This window comes from Salvelinus fontinalis, chromosome 28 (assembly GCF_029448725.1).
Source record: "Salvelinus fontinalis isolate EN_2023a chromosome 28, ASM2944872v1, whole genome shotgun sequence".
In the NCBI taxonomy this organism is placed as follows: domain Eukaryota; kingdom Metazoa; phylum Chordata; class Actinopteri; order Salmoniformes; family Salmonidae; genus Salvelinus; species Salvelinus fontinalis.
The window spans coordinates 44,205,647-44,220,402 of record NC_074692.1 but is presented as its reverse complement, the minus strand read 5'-3'; the positions used below and the strand labels follow the sequence as shown (position 1 = coordinate 44,220,402).

Below are 14,756 nucleotides of genomic sequence, written 5' to 3'. Positions count from 1 at the left end.
GTGTTACAGGAACCGTGCGTGCGTGCGTGCGTGCGTGCGTGCGTGCGTGCGTGCGTGTGTGTGTGTGTGTGTGTGTGTGTGTGTGTTTTACCCTGACTGCACTATGCTTTGTTGTAGTAGGGACAATAAAGCTATTTTCTGATTGACTGATTGCAGGGAGTCATGTGGAGGAGCCTCGTGTTCTGAGGATGTCAAAACCCTGTACAGACGAAGATGCTGACTACTGCCTGAACGGACGGTGCATGTACCCACCTGACAGCGATACCCCTGCCTGCACGTAAGAACACACGCACGCACGCACACACGGACACACGCACACGCACGCGCGCACACACACACCACACACCACACACACACACACACACACACACACACACACACACACACACACAAAATGACCTGACCTTTGTCTGTGTGTAGGTGTGACGCGTCCTATAGCGGCCCTCGCTGTGGTCTGTTGACCCACCAGACGGCGCTGTGCAAGTTTTCCACAACAGAGGAGGTGATTGGCATCTGTGTGGGCGTGGCCTTGCTTGTCTGCTGCCTCGCTGCCGTTCTCTACTGCTGCATCAAGAGAAGGTACCCACACACACACACACCCCCCCCCCCCCCCCCCCCCCCCACACACACACACACACACACACACCGACGCACTGCCTGTCAGGGGCTAGAGAAGCATGGGAAGAGAGAGAGAAGGAGGAAATTAAAGAGAAAGAAAGAGGAATACATTGTGACCGTTTCAACAGGGTCGAGTTGAATTCCTTACTCTATCAGATAGAAATGTAATGAGTAGAGCGGACATAATTCCTTACTCTATCAAATAGAAATGTAATGAGTAGAGCGGACATAATTCCTTACTCTATCAAATAGAAATGTAATGAGTAGAGCTGACATAATTCCTTACTCTATCAGATAGAAATGTAATGAGTAGAGCGGACATAATTCCTTACTCTATCAAATAGAAATGTAATGAGTAGAGCGGACATAATTCTTTACTCTATCAGATAGAAATGTAATGAGTAGAGCTGACATAATTCCTTACTCTATCAGATAGAAATGTAATGAGTAGAGCTGACATATTTCCTTACTCTATCAGATAGAAATGTAATGAGTAGAGCTGACATAATACCTTACTCTATCAGATAGAAATGTAATGAGTAGAGCTGACATAATTCCTTACTCTATCAGATAGAAATGTAATGAGTAGAGCTGACATAATTCCTTACTCTATCAGATAGAAATGTAATGAGTAGAGCTGACATAATTCCTTACTCTATCAGATAGAAATGTAATGAGTAGAGCTGACATAATTCCTTACTCTATCAGAGGAGATAGTTGGGCAGCAGATAGCCTAGCGGTTAGCGGTTAGAGCAAGTTGGGCAGCAGATAGCCTAGCGGTTAGCGGTTAGAGCAAGTTGGGCAGCAGATAGCCTAGCGGTTAGCGGTTAGAGCAAGTTGGGCAGCAGATAGCCTAGCGGTTAGCGGTTAGAGCAAGTTGGGCAGCAGATAGCCTAGCGGTTAGCGGTTAGAGCAAGTTGGGCAGCAGATAGCCTAGCGGTTAGCGGTTAGAGCAAGTTGGGCAGCAGATAGCCTAGCGGTTAGAGCAATTGGGCCAGTAACTGAAAGGTTGCGTGTTTGAATCCCTGAGCTGATAAGGTGAACATTCTGTCGATGTGCTCTTGAACAAGGCACCCTAACTGCTTCTGTAAGTCGTTCTGGATGAGAGTGTCTGCTAAATGACTCAAATTGTAATTTGAGACAGAACTGTCATTTGGAAACAAACCCCATACTGTGGGCTGCATTTTAGTCTCTTACATAAATGATGTGCCAGGGGGAATGGAGTGATTTCTTGACTTTGTATAACTTTTTATAATTTTCTGTCTCTTTTATTCTAGGTGTGACAAAAAATATCTTCCCTATAAGACCTATGGTGGCTCGGAGAACTCAGTTTAGTTTGATCCCTCTGTTTCTTTGTCATCACCAACATCACCATCATCATCATCATCATCATCATCATCATCACCACAATGTCTTCCCATAACAAATTAAGGCTATTTATTGAAATATCTAAAAAAAATAAGTTATTTTTTTTTAAATGTGAGCATGTATTTAATATTTTTTGTAATAAATGTTTTTAAATCGAATGACTATTGTTTGAAGATTTTGTTGAAAGTTCTATGAAAAAGTCAACGTCCTTATGGTCATTTACACCATGGTTATTAGTTCTACGCGCCCTGTGATCACTTGTTACCTCATTTCACCACTAGAGGTCAGAGTTTTCTTGTTCTGAAATTCCATCCTATTGAAAAGTTTCCTAAAATAGCCGGGACACGATCAGGTCACAATGAAACGAAACAAAGTCTATGTCACAAATGGCACTTTATTCCCTATAGAAGACCTGTTGCTAACAAGCACCCTTTGTCCTGATTGTGTCCACATCCTGATTGTGTCCACATTTGTTGGCAGATGTAGACGATGATAATTGTGATCTGATCGTGATCAGATCTTCCTGACCATCACTACATGGTGTCTGGTGTAAACAGATCTGGATGGACAAACCATGTAAATCATTGACAGTTAGAACCATTGACTTGGCATCAGTAATGGTCTTAAAATAAGTCAAACCCATATTATTTTGTAAGAATATCTGTCAAATAATTTGCATAGGGTGAATTCGGAAAGAGTGGGACATTATAAAGTGGGACAGCTTAATGCTGACGACTTTATTTCTTGGTCTGACGAGAGAAAATCAAAACTATCGTTTACTAAACTTTTTTTTCTGTTTTAATGTTAAGGTTATAAAACTGTCATAAATAAGGCACAGCGTAAAAATTCTGATGTAAATGTCCATACTATATGTACTGGTGAATCAAATACATAAAGTTGCCAATATTATTTGTCAATTTTTAAAGTCTCATTATTTGTTGGTCCACTTTACCAACCATAACTTGCTAAAGTGGGACAGTTAGAAGTTGCTGTTTTCTTCCAATGAAGGAAATATATTCAGTTTACATTGGGGACCCCCCTGTACTTAGGTTAGGCAAGGCTCCGGGTTCTTCTTCGTCTGCTTCCTCCTCTTCTTCTATCCTGTTCTATTTTGTCTTCTTCTACTTTTGATTAATATTGCTACTTGAGGGAATTCAGAATAAGTAGAATCTGATCTAGGTTTTGTAGTGTCTAAACATTGTATTAAAATGGGTCTCTTATCTCTCCACGGTGTCTGCGTTGTGATCAGATTAGCTGGTGTATCTTTGTAGGGGGAATTCGAGAATAAGTGGGACACTTTTTTTTGCATTTCTGTCTTCTGTAAAAACCTCTTTCGACATCTAACCAACATATTATCACAGCACATGATACATTTCTGAAATCCTCAAGATGTTTCCTAATCACACAACAACAACAAAAACGAATGTGATGTTTCCTAACATTGTATTGAATTGTCATTGGGGCACAATTAGGACTATAATACGGGTAAACCAGTTGATCTAACTTGCTATTAGGGTGTTTAACCAGCTGTCCCAGTCTACCAAACGCCAACTGAAAATATGGTTTTGACTCAGTGTACACAAGTGGGTGTGTCACATTCGTTTTTGTTGTTGTTGTGTGATTAGGAAACATCTTGAGGATTTCAGAAATGTATCATGTGCTGTGATAATATGTTGGTTAGATGTCGAAAGAGGTTTTTACAGAAGACAGAAATGCAAAAAAAAAGTGTCCCACTTATTCTCGAATTCCCCCTACAAAGATACACCAGCTAATCTGATCACAACGCAGACACCGTGGAGAGATAAGAGACCCATTTTAATACAATGTTTAGACACTACAAAACCTAGATCAGAGAAGCTTTGTGATTGGGTCATACTGATCAGATGACGAAACTCAAATGTTAACCAACCAGTAAGCGAGGCTATGATTGGCCAGTGCCTAGTCTAGAGCCCTGGTCAAAAGTAGTGCACTATATAGGAAAAAGGGTTCCATTTGGGATTTATTCAAAGTCATGAAAGATTTGGCGACAAGTTGGATGTTAAACGTACAGACGTTACAATCAAAATACTTTAAGCCCTATGACTCCGTTCTCACCAAAAAGGACAACAAAGAATCTTAGCTATTGTATTTTGATTTATTCAGTTATTTATTTTATTGATTTATTCCTGATTCCCAGACCAACCGTGGTCATCAGCATACCACAATAAGCCGGGATAGACAATTCTTTAAGTTAACCATACACGTTGAATGACCGGTTTGGCGGTCTAATAATAGTGTTTGATCTAGTTTTTCGTTCCCTCGTTCCCTGAAATGATGCGTAGGCCCTAGATGTTTATGACTAATAAAACCTTCTATGGACGTCTATGAATAAAAGGACGTTGCTTGCCCATTATGGCTGTCCACACCCCTGTATTAAACCCAACCTGCTTTTTTAACAGTTTCTCCCTGTCAGGAATCATAGGCCTAAAATGTTTTTTTTTTGCTCGTCTGGTCTTGAGTTGTAAAACCAGATAAACCTATTAGTAAAAACATAGATTTCAAACGTCTACTTGACAGGTCGGGAAATGCCTGTAATCAATCACGATAGGAGTACCTGTCTACCAGCATAGGGTTTTCCTCCATGACGCACTTAAAAACGGTTCATCCTCCCCGTCTCTGTCTAGCTCTATAGATCTGTCCACTAAAGAGCGATGACTCGCACATCCTGCTCTCATTTCTCGGGGAGTTGTTGGCTTTAGTTGTTCATTTAAATGTGAAATTTAATGAATTGATAGGTAGGTAATCGGCTGTGTAAATGTAGAAGGTCCTTTGGAGAGGCACGAGACAGAGAGAGAGAGATTGATGTACAGTGCATTCAGAAAGTATTCAGACCCCTTCACTTTTTCCACATTTTGTTACGTTACAGCCTGATTCTAAAATGGATTAAAACATTGTTTTATCCCTCATAAATCTACGCACAATACCCCATAATGACATCACAATACCCCATAATGACATCACAATACCCCATAATGACAAAGCAAAAACTGTTTTTTAGATTGTTTTGCAAATTTATAAAAATATAAAAAACAGAAATACCTTATTTGCATAAATATTCAGACCCTTTGCTATGAGACTTGAAATTGAGCTCAGGTGCATCCTGTTTCCATTGATCATCCTTGAGATGTTTCTACAACTTGATTGGAGTCCATCTGTGGTAAATTCAATAGATTAGACATGATTTGGAAAGGAACACACCTGTCTATATAAGGTCCCACAGATAACAGTGCATGTCAGAGCAAAAACCAAGCCATGAGGTCGAAACAAGAGAAACAAGATTCTCTGGTCTTATGAAACCAAGATTGAACTCTTTGGCCTGAATGCCAAGCGTCACGTCTGGAGGAAACCTGGCACCATCCCTACAGTGAAGCATGGTGGTGGCAGCATCATCATGCTGTGGAGATGTTTTTCAGTGGCAAGGACAGGGAGACTAGTTAGGATCGAGGGAAAGATTAACGGAGCAAAGTACAGAGAGATCCTTGATGAAAACCTGCTCCCCATCCAACCTGACAGAGCTTGAGAGGATCTGCAGAGAAGAATGGGAGAAACTCCCCAAATAAACAAATAACAACCCAAGGTCCTCTTCTCCGACAATGTATCCACAGACAAAACGGTACACCGAGTTCGTTTCGAGTAATCTCCTCCTCCTTCAGGCTTCTTCTTCTTCTTTGGACTTTATATGGCGGTTGGCCACCAACTTTAAGGTGCATTACCACCACCAACTGGGCTGGAGTGTGGATCCCAGTTCATCTTTCAATCACCCACGTGGGTATATGCTCCTAAAAACCAACGAGGAGAGGTGGGATTTGGAACGCATCAAGCATCACAAATAGAAAGTTCTATTTTAGAGCCTGGCTACGCAGACTCTCGTTGACGCACGCGAGAGCTGTGGGTGCAATGATTGAGTAACATGAATGTGTACATTTATTTCGTAACGCGAGCGCACACGACGCGAACGCTGTGGTCAGCATGTAAGGTTGTAACGTAACAAAATGTGGAAAAAGTCAAGGGGTCTGAATACTTTAAGAAAGCACCGTATATAGAAAGTACAGAGTCTAAACTCAAGTATATTTCAAGGTGTGAAAAGTAAAAATAGCCTAATGTCCTAATCCTATTTGAATCCTATAACCTAAATGAATGCACTGACGTACATGGGTGTATGGACTCATAGACACCATAGGAGATTATACATCCATGGTAAAGTGGTTGTATGATGTCATGCTTCCTCTTAGCCAGGACATCCTGTAAGACATTCCGAGCTGACAAGTTAAAAATCTGTTGTTCTCCCCATTATCAAGGCAGTTAACCCACTGTTTCTAGGCCGTCATTGTAAAATACGAATTTGTTCTTAACTGACTTGCCTAGTTAAATAAAGGTTAAATAAAATAAAACAAAAACTGGTTAAATAAACAACATTCAGAAGAAGAATATTTGTATAGACACCCTGTTACATTAAACATGTTCATTCCACTGAACCCAATGTGACTTCCAATGATTCTTTCTTCCCTGATGTTATTTCCAACCTCATAACAACATACCTATCGTTAAAACGCCTCTGTTTCTACTGGCATCATCAACACGACTGTGTGGAAAATAGTGTGGCTGCCATGACCACAGACACAGGGAGAACAGGGTCATACTTACCTGTTGATTGGTTCTACTTGTTTCGGGCTACTACGGTACAATATTTAGTTACCTGGTCACAATCTGTCTGTCTGTCTGTCTGTCTGTCTGTCTGTCTGTCTGTCTGTCTGTCTGTCTGATGAAGCTCTATTCTGTTCTTGTTGCCTTGGAGATATAGATGTGAATATGCCACTGATCACATGACCCAACGTCATTAAAGCCTGTCTCTGAAATCAAGTCATTAAGACTGTCTCTGACCCCACCCTCATTAAGCCTGTCTCTGACCCCACGTCATTAAGCCTGTCTCTGACCCCACGTCATTAAGCCTGTCTCTGACCCCACGTCATTAAGCCTGTCTCTGACCCTCATTAAGCCTGTCTCTGACCCCACGTCATTAAGCCTGTCTCTGACCCCACATCATTAAGCCTGTCTCTGACCCCACATCATTAAGCCTGTCTCTGAAATCAAGTCATTAAGACTGTCTCTGACCCCACCCTCATTAAGCCTGTCTCTGACCCCACGTCATTAAGCCTGTCTCTGACCCCACGTCATTAAGCCTGTCTCTGACCCCACGTCATTAAGCCTGTCTCTGACCCTCATTAAGCCTGTCTCTGACCCCACGTCATTAAGCCTGTCTCTGACCCCACGTCATTAAGCCTGTCTCTGACCCCACGTCATTAAGCCTGTCTCTGACCCCACCCTCATTAAGCCTGTCTCTGACCCCATCCTCATTAAGCCTGTCTCTGACCCCACGTCATTAAGCCTGTCTCTGACCCCACGTCATTAAGCCTGTCTCTGACCCCACGTCATTAAGCCTGTCTCTGACCCCACGTCATTAAGCCTGTCTCTGACCCCACGTCATTAAGCCTGTCTCTGACCCCACCCCTCATTAAGCCTGTCTCTGACCCCACCTCATTAAGCCTGTCTCTGACCCCACCCTCATTAAGCCTGTCTCTGACCCCACCTCATTAAGCCTGTCTCTGACCCCACCCTCATTAAGCCTGTCTCTGACCCCACCCCTCATTAAGCCTGTCTCTGACCCCACGTCATTAAGCCTGTCTCTGACCCCACCCCTCCTTAAGCCTGTCTCTGACCCCACCTCATTAAGCCTGTCTCTGACCCCACCCTCATTAAGCCTGTCTCTGACCCCACGTCATTAAGCCTGTCTCTGACCCCACCCCTCCTTAAGCCTGTCTCTGACCCCACCTCATTAAGCCTGTCTCTGACCCCACCCTCATTAAGCCTGTCTCTGACCCCACGTCATTAAGCCTGTCTCTGACCCCACCCTTATTAAGCCTGTCTCTGACCCACCCTCAGTAAGCCTGTCTCTGACCCTACCTCATTAAGCCTGTCTCTGACCCCACCCTCATTAAGCCTGTCTCTGACCCCACGTCATTAAGCCTGTCTCTGACCCCACCCTTATTAAGCCTGTCTCTGACCCACCCTCATTAAGCCTGTCTCTGACCCCACGCTCATTAAGCCTCATTAAGCCACGTCCACCCCATCTGATTGGCATGCTGAGCAGTGTCAGTCTGACTGCCAGGCACAGTCACAACATCCTCTCCTCACATTGGATGGAATGACATGAATTCAACTCAGTCCGTTTCGTATCAATCTAAGTGCCGACGCCAAAAAGCTAGCAGAGAAAGCATTGCCAGAGACAACATATAACAGCCATGCAGTCTTGAAACTGACTCCAAACAGAGAGGTACCCTGTCCTAGTCTCACCCTGTCCCAGATCCGTGCTCTCTTCCTGGGACATTTGTTAGGGGAGTTTAGGGTTAATGAGGGTACAACTGCTTGGCTAAGAGGGTATCTGGGTGTGTGGAGGAGAGCACATATTGTAATGCACAGCTTTCCTGCAGGTCTGTCTTGATATACATACTATAGATGTGCCCTCCACCACACACTCAGATCCAACCAGCCCCCCTTGCTCTTTGTATTTATATAGGTTATTATATTTCCACAATCTAATTACAGACTGATGAACTGACTGGCTGGCTGGCTGACTGGCTGGCTGGCTAACTGACTGGCTGGCTGGCTGACTAACTGACTGGCTGGCTAACAGGCTGACTGACTGACTGACTGACTGACTGACTGGCTGGCTGGCTGGCTGGCTGGCTGACTGGCTGGCTGGCTGACTATCTGACTGACTGACTGACTGACTGACTGGCTGGCTAACAGGCTGACTGACTGACTGACTGACTGGCTGGCTGGCTGGCTGACTGGCTAGCTGACTGGCTGGCTGACTGGCTGACTGACTGGCTGACTGGCTGGCTGGCTAACTGACTGGCTGGCTGGCTATCTGACTGACTGGCTGACTGGCTGGCTAACTGACTGGTTGGCTGGCTGGCTGGCTGGCTGGCTGACTGACTGGCTAGCTGACTGGCTGGCTGGCTAACTGACTGGCTGGCTGACTGACTAACTGGCTGACTGGCTGACTGACTAACTGGCTGACTGGCTGACTGACTGGCTGGCTGGCTGGCTAGCTGACTGGCTGGCTAACTGACTGGCTGGCTGACTGGCTGGCTAGCTGACTGGCTGGCTGGCTGGCTAACTGACTGGCTGACTGGCTGGCTGGCTGGCTGGCTAACTGACTGACTGACTGGCTGGCTTACTGACTGGCTGGCTGGCTAACTGACTGACTGACTGGCTGGTTGACTGGCTGGCTGGCTAACTGACTGACTGGCTGACTGGCTGACTGGTTGGTTGACTGGTTGACTGGCTAACTGACTGGCTCTGTCTGGCTAACTGACTGGCTGGCTGACCGACTGGCTGGCTAACTGACTGACTGACTGGCAAACTGAATGGCTGACTGGCTGACTGGTTGGCAGGCTGGTTGACTGGTTGACTGGCTAACTTACTGGCTGACTGTCTGGCTAACTGACTGGCTGACTGACTGGCTGACTGACTGGCTGGCTGAATGACTGGCTGATTGATGTTTTCTCCCATAGTGCTTTCCCGTCCTCGTATGGAGAAGGTGACCCAGAAGTGTGAGTCCAGTCTGGAGACCTACTGTCTGAACGGAGAATGTCTCCCACTGCTGGTCATTAACGAATACCAAGACACACTACACCTTTAACTGTGAATCAAGGTTATTATAGTAAACTAAAACTGAAAATAAAATACAAAAAATACACCTGGAAAAAATATTTAGTAAACTAAAACTGAAAATAAAATACAAAATACAACTGGATAAAAAATATGTAGTAAACTAAAACTGAAAATAAAATACAAAAAATACAACTGGAAAAAATATTTTGTCAACTAAAACTGAAAATAAAATACAAAATACAACTGGAAAAAATATTTTGTCAACTAAAACTGAAAATAAAATACAAAATACAACTGGAAAAAATATGTAGTAAACTAAAACTGAAAATAAAATACAAAATACAACTGGATAAAAAACTAAAACTGAAAATACAATACAAAATACAACTGGATAAAATATTTAGTCAACTAAAACTGAAAATACAATACAAAATACAACTGGATAAAATATTTAGTAAACTTAAACTTTACTGAAACTATCTTTGACACCAAAACAAAACAAAATAAAACCATCATAAATTATGTTCAGTTTTAGATTTTTTCATCTAAACTTTGGCCACAAATTAAATGGGGTTTCAAGCTTCTTTTTTTTTAATGGGGTTATCATTCTTTTGAATCTGGCGGGTAAACGCTGCCAGTAGATGTTTCAAATAGGCCTAGCTTGTGCATCACTGTGTAACGTCTGCTTCCAACTTACACTCTCAAACACATAGATCCCCTGAACGCAGCTCACTCTCCAGATCCCAATCACCTGAATTCTGATCACCTGTTCACACACCTGTATGTCATTATCACACACTATTTAGGTCAGTTTTTTTGCACCCCGTCATTGTGAGGTATTGTTTGTTTTGATACACATTCTAGTCGGAGCGTTGTTTATTTCCGTATTAGTCCGCCTGTGTATTATAGTTTTTGGCCTGCCTCACTAACGACGCCTTTTTTGCCTGTTCTTGCTTGTACTTTTTCCTATCAGATTTCCTGTCGTCAACCTCTTGCCTGATATCCCGGGCTACGCTATTAGCCTTTTCCCGGGCTGTACTGTTGCCTTATTGGACCCCCTTTGTATGACCTTCTGCCCGCCCCTGGACCCAGCTACAAGCACGGAGCGTGACTAGGCCAAGCTAGAACAGCTCGTGTAGTTGCTGGAGCCGTTTGTAATCCACACCAACCAACTTCAAACTGGCAGCCAGTCGTTGTCTGATGTGGTGCCGTGCCTTCTGAAGTTTAAGGTACACTTGCAGTCAACGACTGCTGCAAAACAGTTAGCACAGGTCCTTTCAAAGTCACTGCGTGACCGCATCACATGCATACTGAATCCTCTGGTAGCCGACTTCGATCCAACCTCTGCGTTCTCGCCCTTAATCTGGTTTATGTCCCTGAATCCCAAGTGTTTGTGGAGAGAATATTCTCTCTGTGAATAACTATCATCAGTCTTGAGAAACTGAACTATGACCTCTCTGGAATGCAGTCTTCTTGAAGATGAAACCAGACATTCGTGTTTGGTTGAACAGAAACACACTTGTACACACACACACTTGTAAACACACACACTTGTACACACACACCTGCATAATGTCAAGCACATTCATACATTAAAAAGATGGGTAAACTTGGATTTCAAAACACATTGCTATGTCCTGTATGCAAAAGCTTTTCTTTATCCTAGTCTGATGGTGGGATTAACATTTTACTGGAGTACTCTGGAATGCTGCAGCCCGGATCTAGATATGACATGACACATCAATGTGTGGGCGTGTTGAGTTTATGTCTCCCAAACAATACAGGAAATGTGTCATAACTAATATTTGTTGATGTGTCACAACGTCGCAAATAAATATCATGATTTATCTAATGCACTGAACCCAGAACTCCCTGGAAAACGGTCAAGTTACTGAGTCGACTAACCTGGTTAAATAAATATCATGATTTATCTAATGCACTGAACCTAGAACTCCCTGGAAAACGGTCAAGTTACTGAGTCGACTAACCTGGTTAAATAAATAAAAACAAAGGTTGGAATAATACTGTGAAATTGGGAATATTATGATAATGTTCTTTTAGTGTGAAAGCTGTTTGAAAAGACTGTTTTGGTGGGATGGCGTTTAGCCTTCCGTTGTGACATCACCTGGCAATAAATTAGATAAAAGAACAATTAAAAAGAGAGTTGGAAACCAATCATAACAGCTAGCTTTCAGTTCTCCCCTCCCCACTCAGAACACTCCCAGACAGTCCTACCAAAATTCTTGCTTGAGAAATTGCTTTTCGCTAAGATGCTATTTATTTTGTTTTTTGGACCAGTTAATTTTTTTTTTTTAAATCACAGTAAGGTACTTTAATGGTTACCCAGAAATGCTTGGGCCTTTAAGGTATTTAGGTCTATGGTAACTTTAAGGTATTTAGGTCTATGGTAACTTTAAGGTATTTAGGTCTATGGTAACTTTAAGGTATTTAGGTCTATGGTAACTTTAAGGTATTTAGGTCTATGGTAACTTTAAGGTATTTAGGTCTATGGTAACTTTAAGGTATTTAGGTCTATGGTAACTTTAAGGTATTTAGGTCTATGGTAACTTTAAGGTATTTAGGTCTATGGTAACTTTAAGGTATTTAGGTCTATGGTAACTTGTAGCTGAAATATTTTCGGTATAAGAGTATGCTGTTAAGATCTCTAGGTCTCTGTTACAGGGTAGTACTGTAGCTAATAGCTACAACCAGTATGATGATGTTATGCTGTTATAGTTTTATAGATCTCTAGGTCTCTGTTACAGGGTAGTACTGTAGCTAATAGCTACAACCAGTATGATGATGTTATGCTGTTATAGTTTTATGGATCTCTAGGTCTCTGTTACAGGGTAGTACTGTAGCTAATAGCTACAACCAGTATGATGATGTTATGCTGTTATAGTTTTATAGATCTCTAGGTCTCTGTTACAGGGTAGTACTGTAGCTAATAGCTACAACCAGTATGATGATGTTATGCTGTTATAGTTTTATAGATCTCTAGGTCTCTGTTACAGGGTAGTACTGTAGCTAATAGCTACAACCAGTATGATGATGTTATGCTGTTATAGTTTTATAGATCTCTAGGTCTCTGTTACAGGGTAGTACTGTAGCTAATAGCTACAACCAGTATGATGATGTTATGCTGTTATAGTTTTATAGATCTCTAGGTCTCTGTTACAGGGTAGTACTGTAGCTAATAGCTACAACCAGTATGATGATGTTATGCTGTTATAGTTTTATAGATCTCTAGGTCTCTGTTACAGGGTAGTACTGTAGCTAATAGCTACAACCAGTATGATGATGTTATGCTGTTATAGTTTTATAGATCTCTAGGTCTCTGTTACAGGGTAGTACTGTAGCTAATAGCTACAACCAGTATGATGATGTTATGCTGTTATAGTTTTGTATTCTCCAGACTCCTGTCATAGTTTCCACTAAGCAAGTGTCTCTGACCTTTCCCAAAATGACATGCCAGGTATTCCTAACATTCCTTGGCGAAGGTTGGTGAATACTCTGTCAAGGCTCCCCTATAAACAAGCAACTATCCATGTCACCGCGAAACACTGTGGAAGGCAGCCGGCATTACACACATTCTTCGAGGTTCTACAGTATACACCAGGATTCCATTGGACTCCACCGAGAAATGAACGGTGGTAAAAACAGATGAGACAGACACAGGTAAAGGTAAAAAGTATTCACACCCTCTCTAGTTCCTGTATGTCACCGTTTATCACGAACACCAAACCCAGCAGTATTGCCCTATCTCAGCCCTGCCCTTAAAGGGCCTAACATTAAAATCTCATATTGTTACACGAACGTTCCAATAACATGTTGGGACCGCTTTGGAAAGGTGTAACAATGTAACCGACAGAGGATGAAGAAACAACCAGGTCATTTATCCACACCCTCTCTGCAGGTCACATGAAAGAAAACTTCTTCATACTTACCAACTTTTGCACAAAACCCAGCTAACGCGTAACGTTCTGAGAACCTTAGAGCTTGGTGAGGTACTGGTGCTGGTAATGTTGTAGGAATGTTCTCCAACTGGTTTGACATTTGGAATTCTCTCAAATCGCTAAGAAATAACGTTCTGTGGGAATTTCAGGATTTCAGCATAACTTTTCCTACAGGTTTCCTCATGGATCTATTTAGTCATGCTCTCAAATTGTTCAGAGAATGTTAAGAAAACGTTCCATAAAAAAAAACACAATTAAACTTTAGTAACGCCCAGAAAACGTTCTAGGAACGTTATTTAAAAACATATACATTCCATTCTCAGCATCAACAAAACTCTCATCTTGTTAAGTGTGTTCAGCTGTGTTTTCCACACCCACTAATTGGTCACACCTGATCTTAATGAGTGGTTGTTTGAATAGACTAAAATTAACATTTTTTTATGCGTTAAAACAGGAAACGCTAGCTCCATCCTGGTGGCGCAGTGGATAGAGAACACAAGATTATAAGCTTGAATCTCACTGCTGCCGTGTGACAATAAAAAAGAAATGTGTTTGCATGATTAATACCTAAGGAAATTAATTTCTATGTGTGCTATTTGCACCTGGAGTAAAAAAAAATAAAAAAAGCTAACCCAAAATAAGCTAGCAGTGTTATTAAAAGTCTTCCCTAAACATTCAGTGAAAACTTTAGGAAAGTTATTAAAAAAAAACTAAAAATAACCTAATAAAACCTCCCAGGAAAACGTTAAGGGAACCATAGTAAGACGTTTTCAGAACCTCCCATGAAACTATACAATTAACATTCCCAGAACAGGTGAGGAACCGGTCAATAACCTTATGGCTTCGTTCCCAGAACCAACGGGAAACCAAAAACGTACAACTTCCATGGAACCAAATGTGTTAAATGGGAATGTTCTGCCAAAGATCAACACCAAGTAAGGTGGAATATTGGAATATTGGAATATTGGGATACAATACCTTCCTTCTGAGTCATCAAACAACTTTCAATAGTCCTAACAATACTACAACACTACGACTCTTCTCTGACCTCGACAACCGCAACTTCACCCTGGCAACCATGCTAGTCGTGTGTGTTGG

The 14,756-nt window shown here is 42.2% G+C and overlaps 1 protein-coding gene across 1 annotated transcript in view; it reads left to right on the top strand.

Annotated features, from left to right (window-relative positions):
- The window catches only part of LOC129825855 (epigen-like), a 4,012-nt gene extending 1,916 nt beyond the window's left edge, over positions 1 to 2,096 (top strand). The window contains exons 3-5 of the mRNA XM_055885987.1: positions 157 to 277; positions 421 to 579; positions 1,896 to 2,096. Of these exons, the coding sequence (XP_055741962.1) occupies positions 157 to 277; positions 421 to 579; positions 1,896 to 1,953 (338 nt within the window). The 3' untranslated portion in view covers positions 1,954 to 2,096. The remainder of the gene's footprint in view (positions 1 to 156; positions 278 to 420; positions 580 to 1,895) is intronic.
- The last annotated feature ends 12,660 nt before the right edge of the window (positions 2,097 to 14,756 follow it).